Source organism: Neopsephotus bourkii, unplaced genomic scaffold (assembly GCF_033783945.1).
Source record: "Neopsephotus bourkii isolate Nb327-2 ecotype Australia unplaced genomic scaffold, CSIRO-AGI_Nbou_v1 NB_730, whole genome shotgun sequence".
Taxonomy (NCBI): Eukaryota; Metazoa; Chordata; class Aves; order Psittaciformes; family Psittacidae; genus Neopsephotus; species Neopsephotus bourkii.
Genome location: NW_026901228.1, coordinates 960,879 through 981,496, shown reverse-complemented (window position 1 = coordinate 981,496; position 20,618 = coordinate 960,879). Strand labels below are relative to the sequence as shown.

General features: G+C 41.2%; 1 protein-coding gene across 3 annotated transcripts in view; it reads right to left on the bottom strand.

Annotated features, from left to right (window-relative positions):
• THSD7B (thrombospondin type 1 domain containing 7B) overlaps positions 1-20,618 on the bottom strand; it is a 349,927-nt gene that overhangs the window by 193,104 nt on the left and 136,205 nt on the right. For all 3 annotated transcript variants that reach the window (XM_061354342.1, XM_061354341.1, XM_061354343.1), the window contains one exon: positions 9,433-9,602. In XM_061354342.1, the coding sequence (XP_061210326.1) occupies positions 9,433-9,602 (170 nt within the window). The remainder of the gene's footprint in view (positions 1-9,432; positions 9,603-20,618) is intronic.

Here is a 20,618-nt window from a genome sequence, read left to right as displayed (position 1 = left end):
TAGCACAAGGGGTAATGGGTTAAAACTTAAACAGGTGAAGTGTAGATTCGATATAAGGAGGAAATTCTTTCCTGTTAGGGTGGTGAGGCACTGGAATGGGTTGCCCAGGGAGGTTGTGAATGCTCCATCCCTGGCAGCGTTCAAGGCCGGGTTGGACGAGAACTTGGGTGATATGGTTTAAGGAGGTGTCCCTGCCCATGGCATGGGGGTTGTAACTAGATGATCTTAAGGTCCTTTCCAACCCTGACTATTCTATGATTCTATGAAACCATGTCACTGAGGGTGCCAGCTTATACTCACTCTAAATTGAACAGAATCTTCCAGTGAAAGTCTTCAGGAATAACATAAGTACAAAAAGAAACAAACTGCATTAATAAATGCATACACAATAGCATCCTTTCCCAAAACCAGGAAGTATGAAGAGTCGCTCTGGCATGATAGCCAGAGTGACTGGATGGACCTGTGGGGTCCTCAATAAAGGAATTTCATCTCTTCTTCAGCCATTCAATTGACAACCCTGATTTTCATCTATTTTATTTAATAGCTTGATGTGATTTTCTAGTGCTGTTCTTTCATATTGTAATATTTTATTATTATTTTTTTTACTGTTAGGTGGGGTTTTTTCCTGTGAACCTTTTAAATGCCAGAATTTTCATACACTGCCTTTTGCATAATTATTTACCTTTGAAAAACATTGGCCACTTTTAGGGTGAAGGGGAAAGGCAGAAGCCAGGGAAGTAAAGGGTGGGAGAGGGAGGCAATATTTCTGATTGAAGTAGCAGCTTATTTATTACACTTGTTCATACCTTTTAAAATCCTGTGTTCTTCCCAATCTATAGAACAAACTTGAAAAAGCAATCAAGCACTAATCTGGGAGCCTCTGAAACATTGCACATTTCTATAGCTGTTATATTGGATCTATCCTTTATAAATGCGACTACAGCTGCTCCCAGCACCAGTGTCTGCCTCGAGTTTGAATTTTACTATTTGCTGTTATTTTCAGGTTATTGCTACCAGCAGGATATAATAAATTGGGTTTTAAAGTATCTTGTTTCCCTATATATATTTTACTCAGGCAGTGATTTGGAGGAAGAGTGGAAGACAAAATCAGCTCTGATAGGATTATTTCCATAATGTAATTTTAATACAATAAATAAATTATCTGTGAATATACTCATATGCACATATACTTGCAGGCATACATACCAACACTGTCTTAAAAAGCAATGCCGACCAGACACAGGGAGAATTGCACAGGATGATATTTTGGTTGGAGTGATTCCTTTCAAATTTCGTTTTTCAATTCCTCAGGAGGTAAAGAACACATTTTTTTCCCAGACCTTAACTTTAGCTCCCTCTTCCAATGAAAAAACAAGTATTTTTGACATTAACACCTAAATGAGGCATTTCTAAATGCCACTAACATATCTGGGATACACTCAAAGAATACCAGGACTGTCTCTTATATACTAGTGCAGCCGTATTTTAGCTAATATTCAATTCTCAAGGCATTAAATCCAGATGCTTACCTTATCTTTGGCAGGACTAAACCAAATTAATGATTGCCAGGGTACAAGAAAGAGATGGCATATCTTTGTGAAAGTTCCTACTGTGTTTGCCAGGACTCACGAACCAAAGACACTTGGATCAACACAAGGGGAAATTACTTGAGAAAATCACAAAGGAATGATTCATGTTATTAAAATACCTACATGTGTAAAACATATTAGGGATTAACCCAGCAAAACACTTGTAAGTAATTTCTGTAACATGAAAGCCTTGTTTTTATAGCAAAACCAAAACATTAGACAAAGGAGAAGTAGTGAAGGTAACTAGCCTGGAAACGGTGCCAACTCTAGTCTAGAGCACCCCTCCACCAAAAAGCCCAATGCACCCCATGCCTGATGGAAAGGGTTCCTTCATGCCTTTAAGAAGAATTAATTCTTTTTGAAGCCACAAGGCACAAAGTTGAAGTCCTATTTTCAATTAAAAACTCTCTAATAGACAAGAAACAAAGTATGAATAGAAGGCTAATCACAGCATGAAAGAGGGTTAATAGCAGATTGCCAACAGCAACAGTTTAATGTATTTTAGAACAATAAATATCCTCGCAATTTTATTTTTGACACAGACTATTAGCACTCCATAGTGTTAAAAGTTTCCCTGTGTCCATACCCTCTGCTGCACAATGGGATCCTGATCCCAACTGGAATACTGTGTTGTTTTGCTACAGCAGAATTTGTAGAGATTATAAACAGAAACTGCAGATCTGGCAAAATTCAGAATGAAGATGAGGCTTCCCACCAGCGGTCACATGGCTGAGCAAAGCAGAGGAGAAAAGTCATCAAGAGTGTCCAGGAAAAACAGTAGAGACAATTGGGATGCTGGGGTGCCAGTGAAGGAAACAACAGGAAAGAAAAAGGAATTCCCCAGGATGTTTGAGCCTTGATAGCTATTATTCGGAAAATGCCATTAGACGCTGGAAACCACTGGGACAGACCGGGTGGAGTGACAGAAGCCACAGGGAACACAGGGAAGAAAATCCGGAAGTGGTGATCTACTTCATGAAAGACTCATAAGAGTATGAACTTTGCCCATCACTAAGTTTAGCATTCATTCAACAGGAAGGAGCACCAACAAGCAGAAATCTGTTCTGTTCACTGCAGCAGTCCTGGTACAACAAGAAAAGCATCACTATGAATGTGTCTATGATACTGGGACATGGTAAAGGTGGGCCAAAGCTACGACAGCAACACACTAAGCTAGCCCACTCATGGCATAGCCATGCCAGCTCAGATCTTGAAAGCAGCATGACTGCTCCATGAAGAGTTGACCCAAATTCACAAAACTGATTTATCTCAAATGTTTCCTGTTCCAGGACAAGCACAGCCACTATTGGCTTCATTACCTCTCCCCACTGTCCCAGTCTGTGGTGTAGCCTCGTATATACCAATCCCTTTATTTTTTCATATGACTCAACATTAGTGTTTGAACACAACGTAGCTCTCCGTCCCAGTAACAACAGCAGGACAAAATTACTTACAGCAAACCACTACCGTTCTAAATAAAATTAAGCCAGTTCAGGTGGCAGGAAATCATGACAAAAATACAAATGAAATTAAAATCTTAGGTTTCAAAGATAAAACCCTAAGCCAAAACTTATTATCTCATGTGAACTGACTGGGCAGCATATTATTTGCTGCATACCAAAGCCAGTCATATAAATCAAAGTATTCATAAAGGGATAAATATTTCATGGTCATATCAAATAGCTTGTTGACAAAAAAAAGGCATATTATTTATAAGGCACCTTTTAGAAGGCACACTTCTTTCACTGTCAAAGTCTTTTATACATTATTCTCTTCATTTTACTTTAATTAGTTTCCAGACATGAAAGAACTGAAAATATTACACCTCTAAAAGACATTAGGGAAAATGTTCGGGTTTTTCCCCTAACGGATTCAAACTAGAATTTTTGAAATACACATTTAAACACTACTCTCAAGCACTGCAGTGAACTGAATAAAATCATTTCCTCTCTTGCTTCTAAAGGGTTTCCCCTGAAGAAGCCAGCTGTTACATATTTATTTTTCCATTATATGAGTTTTATCTCGTAAATTCTGCTCAGCATTTGGTGAGCTTACAGATCAATAACTCTGTACCCCAGCAATATAAATCTGATGCAGACTTGCCTGAATATATTTTACACTTCAGAGGTGTATTTCTCATCTTCTCAAAGCAGCTCGGTCATCCCAATGATAAATAACTAGTTTGGGATGACAGAGTTCCTTAGAGGGGAGTCTTCTACCTGAGAATGCAGTTTGTGTGATTCAGGACAACTAAGCCCAAGGCTGGATGCTTCTACTGCTGCACCACAAGCCAGCTGAACAGAGGGGTTTTTCACACCACTGCTGACCATCAGTTATCTCTCCCCTATGGTCCTTGTAAAGTTTTCTCATTACTAATATATTCTAACCTATTCCTTTTCAATTTTATATACCAGACAAGGACAACAGGATTTAAACATCAAAGTTTCTAAATTCTAATTTCCAGTGAGTAAATCAATCTTGTCATTTCTGCAGCTTCACCAGCGTAAATTTGGAAACAAAACAAAACGTAACCCAAAAAAAACCCAAAGCACACCCAAACGAAAAAACAGTGTGCATTTAATCTAGTGTTCATATTTCACATAGGGTTCATATTCACTCCAACTTCACATATCCCATGCCAACTCATATGTGCAGCTTATCTTTAATCAATACATCTTTTCCCAGTAAATATGTAGGATGGTAACAGCCATAAATGATAACAACCTGCACAAGCAACTTACTGTTTCTGAAGAGTCAGACAAGACAGATAGCACCCCAAAAGGTGGTGGCATGTTCAAATAGGAAAAGAAAAATACCAACGAAGAGTTTATTGAACAGATGCCTTATGTACCAATTTGAAACAGTAATCCCCCAAAAGACATACATTGGAAGATCATGATTCACAGCAAAGAAAGAACTTGATGGGGAAAAAAATGTGGCACCCTCATTAGGAAACAGAGCATACAGAGCAAAGAGGCAAACCCGCATACTTTAGAGCTAGAAAAGACAAAAGGGCAGAAAGAAAAGAATGGGAATAAATACAGAATAATACAACATGTAAACAAAGGAGACCTCAAATTCATCTTTGTGTAACTCCAAAGACACACTAATTTCTGGAAAATAAAATACACTGCCAAAACATCTCCCGTACGGGAATTAAGAATAGTCTAAAAAGTTCACTCATCAGATAAGAAAGGATTAAACATTTTTGCCTAACTGAAGTAGAGAGAAAGCTCAATATTTTGTGGAAAACAAGAAAGGATAAAGGCCATTAAATTACCATTTTGAGACTTGTATAAGTAGGGCTTAGATTAAAGTGCAGGCAACACTTTCAGACCATTTGGGGATTCTGTCAGTAAAGTGGCTTGTAAGACAAAAATACATACGGGAATACACAGGGATGGATCAGAAAGCAACCATTAGACCTGAAAAGGCACTTGAGTATTTACTAAATCTTGAATTGTAAACAGACTAAAGGAGTTCGTTCTTGCTGCTACAGCTAGTAACACAGAAGTTTATAAAAAAAAATACAATGCAAGATGAACCAGGTGGAATTGCATGCTAAAAATAAATCAAAAATGGTTGAACCGCGGTGTAATAAGTCAAGAAAATACGTCTACTAACAGGTGAGGGCTGAGTATCTCTCAAAGGAAAGAGGGCTATAAAAGTAATAAAGACTTCCGTAAGAAGCAGTTTTGCAGGGTAACACTAACAGGTATCTGAGAATAATGAAGGCACAACTACCTCACATACCTTCCACTGAAATTCAAGATCAAATAAAAATAAATATATGGAGACAAATATGATGGAGACACTTATTAAGCCAAAAAAGTGCAAAAATAACTTTAGAACCCTCTACAGGTATGAGAATTTAATGTGGATTTTCAGATGGAAAACAACAAGTATTAACAAGATAGGAAACTGCAATGATTTGCTCATGAGATGGTAATAACAGATACATTTTATTAGCCGATTTTACTATGCTGGGTAAACAATAAAGGGGATTCAAGGAAGAAAAACATTTCATAAAGGTCTTTTCAGTCCTATAATTAAAACTTAAGCAGACAGGCTCCCAAAAACATTATAAGAAGACTCTGAATATGAGAGGTAAATTGGATCTCATTCAAATAAGTAAAAAAGAAAAAATGTCAAGATATATAAGGCACAAATTTTATGAGAGAATGACAGGACAGGCAGATCGCTACTTAGAAAACCCCAGAAAATATGGAGAGACGTGCAATCCCAGTCACTAGGGACAGCAGGTAACTCGTTCAGAGAAGAGAGGAGATGCTTCTGGAGAATTTTATGAAGGATTCCACCCCCAGACAGCTGGTTAAGGGTTATAGTCTATGGACAAACCCAAAGGTCAAATTTAATTACAAAGCAAAAGGATACTCCCTGGCCTTCAAGAAAGGAAGTAAAAAAATCCTGAGGCAGAAGAGTAAATGTAGGAACCTCATATGTTCATTAATTGCTTGAATATAAATACAGACGCCATTCCCAGGCTCTAAGAAGAATTTTAATTCCCATATTATTGGCCTTCATGTGATTGAGAGGAGAGCTGTACTGCCAAACAAGGAGAGAAATTTCATAAAGTGATCATTGCATAATATCCTTCCATAATTTTACCAAATGTCTTTTTTGTTGGTACACTGGGGATTGTTAGTAAGTGATGCTCACCCAGATTAATTAAAATTTATTGTGGGAAAATGTAGCATGGGAGAACACATTCCAGATAACATTTTATAAAATCAACAGTCACAAAAATGTTATATCAATTCAGAAAAGAGAATAAAACATGTGTTCACTTAGCAGTGCCTGGCTTTGAAAGTAAGTTGAGGATCTGCATTTCTGCTTTATTGAAAAGACCTTCCATAACACTGAAGAGATTTACATTAAAAAAGAGGTATGAAGAAGGGTATCCACCACTGTGCCTACAGTTTGCTCCAGACACAGAACATTCAGGACCAATGACCAGAGATGAATGACAGAAAGGGCAGACTGGAGATGTACATAAGTACCTCACTTGCATTTTCTACACCACTTTTTGTGCAAAATTTGTCTCCTCCTTAAATGCAGCATCATTCCAAACATGTAGCTTTGCTGCTTCCAGTTCTGGATATCAAAAGAATAATCATAAACTTTAAGTATTTAATGACCAGCTTTGTGTGAAAATTAAGCATTATAAATTTTAATACGTTAAAATTCAATTAGTCTAAAAACACAAGGTTCTGCTTAAAGCTAATAATGATAAAGTTCAGTCTAAATTAACAAAAGCCTCACAACTGAGTAGAGATGTAGATTCCTTCAACTGAATAGCCAACATTAAAAACAGCACAGTCTCTTAAGTGCCTATACATTGGCTTACCTACAGGTACCTGAATGACAAAACACTTTACACATTTACCAAGTGTCCCTGCCAGCTTTGTCTAGATTCAAGTGTCCCAGGATGCAAGAATATTACAAAGGACTTCAAATGTTGGAAGACCTTCTGTGCCCAAATACTCATCACCCATCTTAAAAATACAGACTTCCTCTTCAAGGCCTAAAACAATATATAACTTCACTTGGATCAAGGCAGGTATTTCTTAGTTAGGTCCCCTCTTGGGAGAGAAAGATATAAAATCTTATCAATGCATTTCTGAAAGTAATACGTGAATAAAAGTTTTCCATTTCCAATATCTTCAAGTTGGAATTTTATAATCAAAATATATAAAGTTTTCAGCAGACTTAACCTTCTATATATAGGGACACAAGAAAACAGGGTCTCCCTTTCTAAATATACCCATTTTAATAAAATAGAAAGTAGATGGGAAGACTAAGCAAATGAAAAATGGGAGAGATATCCCTGGGGGATAAAAGAGCTTTGAGCAATATGTATAACTAAATCACAGATGGTACCTGTCTCCAACTAGGATTCAACATACCAAGAATGCTGCTGGAGAGACCACAGGACACATTTTCTTTCACATATCTTATTGGGCCTAGGTCCAAATTCTCAGTGGAAGTAATCAAAAGAATAACAACTGTGATGGACTGTAATAACCTATTAGACTCGCTTGTTTGATTCCTGAATGATCCCTTTAAGGACACTCAAAAGGTGAAGAAAGAAAAATTACTATACTTTTGATGGTAGCAATTAGACTCTAAATTGGCTTAGACATAGGATTCGCTTCCTCATCTTCCCCCATCAGTGAAAAAATGGTACAATAAAATGTAAGATGATGAATAGATAGTATTAGTGATGAATAGAAGTATTCTATCAGTTCAAATTGCCAGGAAAAAAGGCCTGAAAAGATGTCACTCCTTATTTATTCAAAGAACAAAAACAGATCAGCTAGCGAGACACACTGAATATTGCTGGATAGGAAGCGATAACTGGGAAGGCCCTCTTTCTATTTGCATGCAACTATGTTGGCAGTAAATACAGTCCTCACTTTCTCAGGACTACTGCAAAACTGCACTGCTGTCTTGAAAAGGCAGTAATAATGTTTACCTTGCACAATTGCTCTGTATATTTTGGTTTTTTTTCAGTCGCTTTTATGAAATTATTTAAAAAAAAAAAAGTGTTAGAACTGTAAAAACAAGGAAGAGTTATCCCAGTGTTTTCTTTTCATTGAGGGGATGGTTTGCAACCTTTACATTGAATTGAATTTTAAATAAGGAAAAAACCTGCAGATGATCACAAACTGTATATAGAGCACCAATTCTGTTAACAAATTATGTTGCTGCAAGGGTTTCAAGATGTGCTCCTCTAATCTTGAGTAATTCACAATACTGAAAAAGAATAAAGAAATGTGAACAAAGTCAGTTGAAGTTTGCTGTGTACCCACTTGCCGTACACTGGCTGCATGAACACAGAAGCGGTTAGAAGGATGAAGACAGTCAAGAAATGTTACACACTTCTCATCAACAGCATTTTTCTTACTTTGAAAGTCATGTACATCGCACACTTTGCAGAACAACAATGGGGTTTGTATTGGGAGAGCAAGGTAGTTCCAGATGTTTGGGAGAGGTGAAGCAGCAACTATGCATGGATTGAGTAGAGATTAAAATGGCTCTGGCTTTCTATAATCTCAGAGTCTGGGGGGGGATGCTAGTACACACTGGGTGTCCAGGAAACATTTGCTTTTGCCTTTGTAAGTAAATAAATCTAAGATATGATATTGTGTTCTTATTATCTTACAGCTCTGCTCCAAAACATTCTGCAAGAGCACCACATAGAGTAAATAAAACAGTCTAAGATGAATTATTCATCATGCATTTGTATCTACTCATTATTCTTCTAAAAGAAATATAACTCACTTCCAGAGTCCAAAAAGCATCTGTCTGCTAAGAAGTTATGACAATATTATTTTTGCTTTCCCCTTCAGATCACAAGAAAGATTGTGTATCAGTCTGAAGCAGAGGCTAAAGCCATATCCGGAATGCAGTGACACCTTTTTTTATACTCTAAACCAGGACTAAAACCACAGATGAATGTACTCAGCTATCAAGGGGCTGGGCTACCTGATATACGAGAGAGGAAGAAAACTCAACTCAAAGCAGAATTTAGCTTTTTCATTCTTTGAAACCCTCCCTCACAAGTAACCTACAGAACTGGCAGCAATTCACCCCAGAAAGTTGTAGCTCCTGGCAGTTCCTCAGGACCCTGAGGAACACATGCTCCTGCTCCCTCTGATGGTCAGTAACACTTCACAATGTAAGCATGGATACAATGCCCAGGATCAGCCAGCTGAAACCTACTAATGACTGCAAGTTATCTACTTTTTTTTTCTTTGCCCTATTCACTTTACTCAAATCTACTTGGGCCAGACATTTCGGAATGACTATACGTATGTACCTTCTTTCAGTCGGTGCATCCCAAGTTCCATGGTGATTTGGACGCAGTAGACTTCCCGGGTTTGTATGCCACCTCCACAAAGGCCTACGTGCTTGTGGTGGCGAGGGTCCTGCTGGTCAAGGAGGAGAGACACTTGGCAAGCTTTCCATTCTGAAGTCCTCCATGCAAATCTTAGGAAATAAAAGAGAGCAGGTAAAATGAGTTTTTTAAAAGCTGTGGGTGAGGGAGTGGTATTTTATAAGATGACAAACTACAACTGGTTTGATCTTTATATCAGTGCTTCCCTGTCCAAAATGGAGTGTCTTGAAACATCTGGAATGTTAAATTTACAAAGGTTAACTATTTGCTATTTGTCTGACGCGCTTTTGTAAAACTTTTCACATCTCCAAAGCATTCTGAAACACTAAATCATCCTGACAACACTTTGAACAGGGTGCAAAGAAGAAACAAAGATTAAGAGGTTTGATTAAGTGCAAAAACTAGTTTTCAAACGTGCAGCTAAAACCACTAAACCACCCATCTCTGCCAAGAGCTGAATGTCTCACTCAGAAACGCACTTAATAGCTAAAACCCCACATACATCAATGGAGCTCGAAGCACCAGGTGGCTTTTCCATAGGTGACAGCTTTATAAACGCCTAGGGTACTACCAATTTCTTCAAGGGATTGGCTAAAGTAACTCAGTTCTCATTTCAGTTTCCAGAAGTTGTGATCCACAGCAAGCTCCAGATAAAAACACTATCATTCTGTATTCAATTCACACCCGAAAAGCATTAACGGTTTTCAAGAAAGAATAAAGTTCTTGGGCAATGAATTGTGAATGCTGTACAATCATCACTGCTATGTACCCAGTTTAAATTCCAGGAAGAACTTATTAAAACTATAGGGAAAACAGTATTGTGTATCAGTGGAAAGCGTAAGTTATTTCAGCAACATGTCTGCAAATGTATGGCATATTTCTAATACAACAGCTTTTAACAGGCATAATTCATTTTGATTCACAGGTCACAGTATCAGGGGAGTAAAAAAGAGCTTGAAGACCTTCTTAGCTTCCTGAATGCAAATCTTAGGTAATACTGTTTTTATAACCAATCTGTTCACACTTCGGCTGTTTTATTCCTTTGCTCCTCTAAATTTCATAGTTACTTTTTTCCATACAATCTTTGGGGGTTTGTGTAATGTAAGCTAAAAATAATTTACCTCTTTTATCCTCAAGACAAATGCTCTCTCCTCTTACAGCAGACCCACAGTTGTTAAAGCAGTGTATGTTTGTTAATCTGCCAACTGATCGCTGTAAACTCAAGCACAGTGAGGTGCCTCTGCAGAAAAAGCCTTCCACACAGAATCACAGAATCCCAAGGGTTGGAAGGGACCTCAAGAGATCATCTAGTCCAACCCCCCTGCAAGAGCAGGGTAACCTAGAGTACCTCACACAGGAACTTGTCCAGGCGGGCCTTGAATATCTCCAATGTGGGAGACCCCACAACCCCCCTGGGCAACCTGTTCCAGTGCTCTGTCACTCTCAAAGTAAAGAAGCTTTTCCTGATGTTCACACGGAACCTCCTATGCTCCAGTTTACACCCACTGCCCCTTGCCCTATCACTAGACATCACTTAAGAAAACCTAGCTCCATCATCCTGACACCCACCCGTTACATATTTGTAAACACTGATGAGGTCACCCCTCAGTCTCCTCTTCTCCAAGCTAAAGAGACTCAGCTCCCTCAGCCTCTCCTCATAAGGGAGATGTTCCACTCCCTTAATCATTTCTGTGGCTCTGCGCTGGACTCTTTGAAGAGATTCCCTGTCCTTCTTGAACTAAGGGTCCCAGAACTGGACACAATATTCCAGATGTGGCCTCACCAAGGCAGAGTAGAGGGGAAGGAGAACCTCTCTTGACCTACTAACCACACTCTTTCTAATGCACCCCAGGATGCCATTTGCCTTCTTGGCCACAAAGGCACATTGCTGGCTCATGGTCATCCTCCTATCCATCAGGACCCCCAGGTCCCTTTCCACTTCACTTTCCAGCAGGTCAGTCCCCAACCTGTACTGGTACATGGGGTTCTTCTCCCCCAGATGCAAGACTCTACACTTGCCCTTGTTGAATTTCATCAAGTTTCTCCCTGCCCAACTCTCCAGCCTATCCAGGTCTCGCTGAATGGCAGCACAGCCTTCTGGTGTGTCAGCCACTCCTCCCAGTTTAGTGTCATCAGCGAACTTGCTGAGAGTACACTCGGTTCCCTCATCCAGGTCGTTGATGAAAATATTAAACAGCACTGGTTCCAGCACCGACCCCTGAGGCACTCCACTAGTCACAGACCTCCACCTAGATTCTGCCCCACTGACCACAACTCTCTGCCTTCTTCCTTTCAACCAGCTCTTGATCCACCTCACTACCTGATCATCAAGCCCACACTTCCTTAGCTTATCTATGAGGATGCTGTGGAAGACAGTATAAAATGCCTTACTGAAATCAAGAAAAACCACATCTACTGCTCTACCATCATCCATCCACCTAGTCACTTCCTCATAGAAGGCTATAAGGTTGGTCAAACATTACTTCCCCTTGGTAAAACCATGTTGGCTGCTCTTAATGACCCCCTCCTCCTTGATATGTCTAGAGATGGTGTCAAGAATAAGTTGTTCCATCACCTTTCCAGGGATGGAGGTAAGGCTGACCAGTCTATAATTACCCGGGTCCTCCTTCTTGCCCTTCTTATAGACTGGTGTGACATTTGCCATCCTCCAATCCTCAGGCACCTCTCCTGCTTCCCACGACTTACCAGAGATGATGGAGAGTGGCCTAGCAATGACCTCTGCCAGCTCCCTCAGCACCCGTGGGTGCATTCCATCCAGACCCATCGATTTATAGATGTCCAGACTGCTTAACTGATCCCTAACCCAATCCTCATCTACCAAAGCAAACTCCTCCTTTGTCCTGACTCCTTCTGGGGCAATAGGAATCTGGGGCCCCTGGGGAGAGCCTGCAGGAGTAAAGACAGAGGCAAAGAAGGCATTCAGCACCTCTGCCTTCTTTAAATCCTCTGTCTCCAGGGCACCCACCTCATTCAACAGTGGGCCTATATTGCCTCTTGTGTTAGTTTTATCCGCTATGTATTTGAAAAAGCCCTTTCTATTGTCCTTAACCCGACTTGCAAGATTAAGTTCCAAGGAGGGCTTAGCTGTCATAATTGCCTCCCTACATCCTCTAACAACTGTCCTATATTCCTCCCAAGTGGCCAGTCCCTCTTTCCATAATCCATAGATTCTCTTTTTCCACATGAGTTTGCCCAGCAATTCCTTGTTTAACCATGCTGGTCTCCTGATTTCCTACCCATTGGTACACTTTGATCCTGAGCTTTGAAGAAGTGGTCCTTAAATGCTGACCAACTATCTTGAGCCCCTTTACCACCTAATACCCTTTCCCACGAAACTTCCCTTGGCAATTGATTGAAGAGGCCAAAGTTGGCCCTTCGGAAATCCAGAATTGTGGCCTTGCTAGGTATTCTATTCCTCCCACATAGGATCCTAAACTCCACCATCTCATGGTTACTGCAGCCAAGGCTGCCACTGACCATCACCACTTCAACCAGACCCTCCTGGTTGGTGAGTACTAGATCCAGCAGTGCTCCTCTCCTAGTTGGTTTGTCCACCATTTGCATTAAGAATTTATCATCAATGCACTGGAGGAACCTCCTAGACTGTGAATGATTGGCTGTGTGAGTCTTCCAGCAAATATCGGGGTAGTTAAAATCCCCCATGAGGACCAAGGCATGTAGTCGTGAGGCTGCTTTCAGTTGCCTGTAGAAAGCCTCATCAACTCCTTCGTCCTGATCAAGAGGTCTATAATAGACCCCCACAACTGTATCACCTGTACCAGCCAGTCCCTTAATTCATACCCACAGACTTTCCACTTGCTCCTCATCTGCCCCTGGACAGAACTCAATACATTCTAGATGCTCTCTCACATAAAGAGCAAGTCCACCACCTCGCTTTGCTGACCTATCTTTCCTAAAAAGGACATAGTCATCCATGACCACATTCCAGTCATGTGAGCTGTCCCACCGTGTCCCTGCAATTGCCACCAGATCATAACCTTTAGACCACACACAGACTTCTAACTCTTCCTGTTTATTCCCCATGCTGCGTGCATTGGTGTACAAGCACTTCAGGGAGCGAGCAGAGCACGCTAGTGGCAACCTTGGGAGGCAGGAGGCCTTTTGGTCTTCATTAATACTAGAACAATGCCCCACTAGTTCAAACCCAGCTACAACCCCCTCGTACTTTGAGTCTAACCTAAAGCTCTGTAAGTGAGCTCTGTTAACTCTCGCCCTGATACCCTTTTTCCCCTGCAGGACAGGGTCTAAACAACTATCCTTTCCCTCAAATGAGCAATAGATTGAGAGTCCTCCCTAGTACGCCATCCTTCAAGCCCTAGCATGTTCCTCTTGGGCTTGTCCCCAACAGGCCCAGTTATCTTCCCTTCCCCCTTCATATCTAGTTTAAAGCCCTGTCAATGAGCCCTGCTAACTCCTGCCCCAAAAACCTTTTTCCCCTGTGGGACTGGTGTATCCCACCTGCCACCAGCAAACCAGGTGTCTCATACAGCAGCCCATGATTGAAAACGCCAAAACCCTGCCTTTGGCACCAGTCACACAGCCATATATTAATCTGCAGACTCTTCCTATTTATCTCTTCACCCTTGCTTGTAACAGGTATGGAGGCAAACATCACTTGCGCTCCAGACCCTCTAATCAACCGTCCCAGAGCCCTGAAGTCTCTCTTCATTGCCCTTGCCCTCCTTGTAATAATCTCATCATTGCCAACCTGCAAAACCAGCAGCGGATAGTAGTCAGAGGGCTCCACCAGATCAGAGAGTTTCCTTTTAACATCGCTAATCTGAGCCCCAGGTAGGCAGCAGACTTCCCTGTGGGATGGATCTGGTCGACAAATGGGCCCATCTGTTCCCCTCAGAAGGAGTCATCCACCACAATTACTCTTCTTCTTGGTTGAAGAAGTTCTAAGGCATGAGGGTGAGTGACAAGCCCTAGGTGACTCACTAATTGATCTACCCCTCCATCTCCATTTACCTGACCCTGTAGTTCCAAGACCTCATACGTGTTATTCAAGGGCAACTGGGAAGGATTGCACGGGTTTTCGCTTACCTCTCCGAGGAGGGACCTCCCTCCATACCTCCTTGTCCCTTAAGTTCACTCCTTCTATCTGATGGTAGGAGGGAAGGGGATCCGTCACTTGTTCAACCACTTCCCTCTGCCCTTGCCTTAGGGTGTGGCTCCACCAATCTATTTCACTTTCGCATTCTCCGATGGCTCTCAACCTTTCTACCTCCTCCCTCACTTCAACCTCCTGCCTGAGCAGATCCTTTATTCGCTCACACCACACACAAGTGGTGTCACTCGCTCCCTCCAAGACAACTGCCAGGCTCAAGCATTTACTGCAGCCAGAGACCTGCATGGCCACGTGTCTGCAGGAAGGCTCACATCGTAATTCTGCGTATGCTACATAGCAAGTATCTGCTCTTGACTACAGCTTGGCAAGAAAACATGCATCTTAAAATTATATAAAAAATAAATATATTGCTTTGCCTGAACACACATCAATGTTCTCTTATGTTGTAAATAGGGGTATAAGAATGATTTCTAGCCACAGAGTACTTACAGATTTTGCAACATACCCATGGAAAATGTTTGTGAATACTGCCAATTACTTTTAATTTACAGGTACTTTTCAGAAGAGCTGTCATGCTCTCTTAAATAATATACAGTATCGTGAAAATTTGGATACCCTTGTGGAGTTTATTATCAACAGAAAAAAAAACAATAAAGAATACCCTTCTCATATGACAAGCATGAAATACTTGAACTCCCACAACATATAAAGCACAGCCATGAATTTCTTATTCTAATAGTTGCTTCTGGGAATTCCTAATTGTATTTCTTGGGCCTGCGGTGTTAAATGCAACCTTCCTCATCATCATAAAGGCGATGAAGAGTGCTCTTCATCCTGAAGAGGAATCCTCCACACCACTTCAGGACATTGTGCTCTTCAAGTCTACAATTTCAAACTAGAAGCTTAAATACAGAACACGCGCATCTTTCCACAGCCACAGAAATAGCTGTTTTAGAGAAGTATTTCTTAAAACTATCAATATCTGGCTTAGGTAGTCAGCTGTGAACTCTGGGTTCCTTTAGAGACGTGAGCACCTGCTTCTCACATTCAGTGTGAACTGTGAGAGTTAACGCCTACAAAAAACAGGCCATCAGTGATTAAAATTATGCAAAATAACTAAATCTTAACTCAGAGATAATTAAACTTCATCAGCCCCTAAATCTTAAAAAAAAAAACAAAAACAAAAACAAAAAAAAAACCTTCAGATATTTTCATGGAGTAGCTGGATATTGTGCTACTGTGCTAAACCACAGAGCAGTCTTTAATGAAGAGCTATTGCATACTCCAGCCAGTGCCTGCCCTGCTGTGAGTAGCTTAAAGCCTAAGCCCCATCAGCCCATCTTGCTTTTTCCCAGCAGGACATAGCCTTGGCTGTGCAGTTTTTCCGTAACAAACCCTGATCCCCAAGCATTAGTTGTTTAGAAGGTACACATTTTCATGACCATTAACAAGCCCACCGCAACAGAAACTTATCTAAGGCAGCACTGTCCCTGTGAGTGGGAGACCTAATGCAAGACTTTTTCAGATGGATTAAGTGACCTCGGACAGCTTTGTGGCAAACTCCTTGCAGGGGTTTAAGCAGCATGGATATGTGGTATTAGTTTGCCCATCTACACACTACACTAAAGACAATGAGAATAAACATTACTTAATGAAGAGAAACTGACTACATAATCTCCATTTAACCAGAAGCTTGTTAATAGCCATTAGCAAAAAACTGAGATTACTGGTGTGCAAGTACTTGGGGCTTTTTGTAACTTTGGCAACCTCAAGCCAGTACTTGCAAATTAATAGCAACATCCACAGTGGGTTTACCGCATGACTGTAACTTCTCCAGTTGAACAAAGATAACCAAAGTCACCAACGCCACTATGGACACTCTACTGTTAGAGCAGACTATACCAGAAATGCACTGTACCAGCATTAAGCTAAGGGGCCAATGCCACCCAGCCACTACATTCACTAGCCCCAGAGGCTGAAGAGTGTAATAACTCAGTAAGTGGATGGGATATTACACATCTGGACCAAAGCTGGTCAGCTTCAGCATACTCCTGCGATCACCATGCCAAAACCCATCAGTGACAATAATTTCAAATATCAACAAGTTTAACATCTCGTTTTAACTTTCACCAATATCTAGTTAGACTGATACAAACTCAGTATAATTGCAGTGCATGTTTATCTAGAGATCTCTTACCAGCTAAAAAAAACCTCAGCCTTTTCCTTTGGCTTCCTAATAGGCTTGTTCCAGTTTTTGACACTACTGTTTGAGTTGCAGAAGGTCTAGCTACTTCAAAGATTAACAGATCCCATTGCTGATGGTTAGAGGATCAGCTAAATAACAACCCAGATGGGGACTCCACAATCCACAGACAGTTGTATCGGTCTGCTTAAGAAAATGGGCAAGCAAAAACTGCTAGATTAAGAACAATGAAGTGTGTGCTTGAGGTGTCTAGGAGGGAACGTGGCTGGTGCAGCTGAAGAGCTTTTCACATCATAAGCAGTGCTCTCAATTTCTCTGTTAGAAAGTCAGTTTAGGAAGCCGAAGAGCAGGTCCCAGAGGTTTCTGTTACCATCAAGGCAAAGCATGTTCTTGCACTGTGACACCCAACTGCAGCCACAGGAGAAGTGCCTGGCATGGAGCTGGAGAGCCAAAGCTACACCACAGATGGTTCCTAGTCCAAGGGGGGGACAACAAAGCTGCTCAGCTGAATGGAGGTCATTGCTGCAGCCCATGACTGGTGACAGTCCAAGAGCTGAAGAGCAGTGTTGCTACCATTCCCAAAGCATATCTCCAGCAGCCTACTAGCACAGTCCACTGAATTTCCTTTCAAAGCTTTCCTACTTCACACTAATGCCTTATCTTTAATTGGGACGCATAATGGGTCTCATTTACAAAGTGATACCATCACACCTGTATCTCAGCAGTAACCTCAAGCCTTTTGAAATAATCAGGTCTTAAAACTTTCCCATTTTCCACCATTTAACTTCTGAAAAGCTTTGAATTTCCAACAAAGCAAAGGTTTTTCTTCTAGATCTCTGTTTGTAACATAGCAACCACAACAAAAAATGAAAGATTTAAAGACATAATCACAATTCTGGAAAATCCATCTATTCCCAGTGAACATGAAAGCTAAGCATCAAGGATAAAAATGATATAATACATTGTTTTAAAACTGATGACTCAGTGACAGTTATGCAAGAAACAAGTATTAAATATCTTTCCGATTTATAGCAACCTTTTGGTCTTTCTACTCTACAGGACTTATGTTCTTAGTGCTTACACAAGTTTTATACCTGTAAACACACACTCACTTTAATTGAACTATCCCAAATTTATATCACAATAAAAGAAAGTAGAATCACTTCCTATTTATTTAAGCTTTTTAAGTGCTTAATCTAATCCCTTCAGAACAAATGACCAAAAGTAAAACAAAGTACAAAGCTCTGGAGTCCTACATGCAGTTAAAGTGTTTTATTTTCTTGCATTTGAACCATTGATTAAAGAAGTTATTGTAAACTTCAGATATAAAATTAAAAGCTCGTCCTATTTAACAGGAAATTTACACTAATTGCCATATACCTGTGACAGGACCTTTAACTTTCAGCCTTGCCATGGACATAGAGGTAATACTTAACACAGCAGTCTTCAGACTGAAGGTATTTTTTCCCCTTCTGGATCCTTTCTAGGAGGCTGGAATATAACCTCACACATCTGCCCCTGCTGAGTAAAATCTGAGCTGCTGCTTCTCTGTGTTGTGGATGTAGTCTGCAACACATACCTTCATTCCGCAATGGGGTGCTCTCTGTCCCTGCATTAAAATACAGCCTCTAGAGAATCCCCTTCCTTCTGCTGCTCAGAGACCTGCTCTCTTTCTAGGCTATGTCCTCTCTCATTTTCCTTGCTGTGCCTGAAGCAGGCTTTAAAAAATTCTTGCCAAAAGAATAAAGCTAAAGGAAAGGCTACTTTTCTTAAAATCAACCAAAAAAAAGGAAAAAGCAGCTTCACAGGAACTGGAAAAGTGAGTAGGGCTCTCACCTTAAAAGAATTAAAAACTAATCTGGTTAGGAAAACACAAACCGGAAAGAAGGAATGGTTTGTGTTGAGACCAGACATATGAAGGAGAGAGCCTTTTATTTCTGCCTCTGCATCTCCTTAAATTAGAATCTAGAATAGTTAGGGTTGGAAAGGACCTTAAGATCATCAAGTTCCAACCCCCCTGCCATGGGCAGGGACACCTCACTCTAAACCATATCACCCAAGGCCTCGTCCAACCTGGCCTTGAACACTGCCAGGGATGGAGCATTCACAACCTCCCTGGGCAACCTATTCCAGTGCCTCACCACCCTAACAGGAAAGAATTTCCTCCTCATATCCAATCTAAACTTCCCCTGTTTAAGTTTTAACCCATTACCCCTTGTCCTACCACTACAGTCCCTAATGAAGAGTCCATCCCCAGCATCCCTATAGGCCCCCTTCAGATACTGGAAGGCTGCTATGAGGTCTCCACGCAGCCTTCTCTTCTCCACGCTGAACAGCCCCAACTTTCTCAGCCGATCTTCATATGGGAGGTGCTCCAGTCCCCTGATCATTCTCGTGGCCCTCCTCTGGACTTGTTCCAACAGTTCCATGTCCTTCTTATGTTGAGGACACCAGAACTGCACACAATACTCCAAGTGAGGTCTCACGAGAGCAGAATAAAGGGGCAGGATCACCTCCTTCGACCTGCTGGTCACGCTCCTTTTGATGTAGCCCAGGATACGGTTGGCTTTCTGGGCTGCGAGTACACACTGAAGCTGGCTCATCTTCATTTTCTCACTGACCAACACCCCCACGTCCTTCTCTGCAGGGCTGCTCTGAATCTCTTCTCTGCCCAGCCTGTAGCTGTGCCTGGGATTGCTCCGATCCAGGTGCAGGACCCTGCACTTGGCATGGTTAAACTTCATGAGGTTGGCATCAGCCCACCTCACAAGCGTGTCAGGGTCCCTTTGGATGGCATTCCTTCCCTCCAGCGTATCAACCGAACCACACAGCTTGGTGTCATCGCAACTTACTGAGGGCGCACTCAATCCCACCGTCCATGTCAGCGACAAAGATGTTAAACAAGAGCGGTCAGATGTTAAACAATTCATCATCTTCTTGTAAGGGGAAGAAAGAAAGATAACTATTTGGTAAGCCTCAGCAAAGCCACAGATGAAGTGGCACGTATTTAAGGGGAAAAAAAGCATAATCTGTCTGGGTATTACTCTGCAAACAGAATATGCTGAAATAAGGAGAATAGAAGCATCAAAGACCTTTTATATTATTTCACAGGGATTAACACTACATCCTTCTAAGGCTGAAAGCTACTAATTTCCGATGTGAAGTACTATCAGTACTATTGGTGACCACTATCTTGGTCACCAATTCCCAAAGACCCACACCAGATCACCAAAGCTGCAAACTGTAACATGGACTGCTGACAGCCGTAATCAGCTGCTGACACTTAAATAACATAAACATATTTGACTTCTGTTCATTAATACAGAATTCTGTACCCCACAGCCTTACTGTGGGGGGCCACAGCCCCCCCCACCTTACGTGGTAGACCCACAGAACATACTGCAACAGCACAGCTTTTCATTCCTGCTTGTTTCTGCAGTGCTGAATGGCCAAATCAAAGTCTACTAACCAGGCACTGCTGCAAAATTCTCTTCAACGGTGCATTATGTGAGAAAGTCACAGCCTACCCTACCACCTGCATTTTGAGATATTACATCCCTAGCAATAACAACTAAATGCCAGATTTTTTTATTATTATTTTTTTCAATTTTTATCTAAGTGGCTCTATCAATATGTGAGTCTAATGTCATTCTTCTGGGCTAGCTCATTCGGTAGTTTACCTCACCTCACACAGATACTTCACTGGAGATGTTGCCTCAAGGATTGAAGGTGTGCGGGTATGGTAGGATGGGGAGGGTTTAAGAGTTCATAGGCTCATGAAAACCTGGGCAT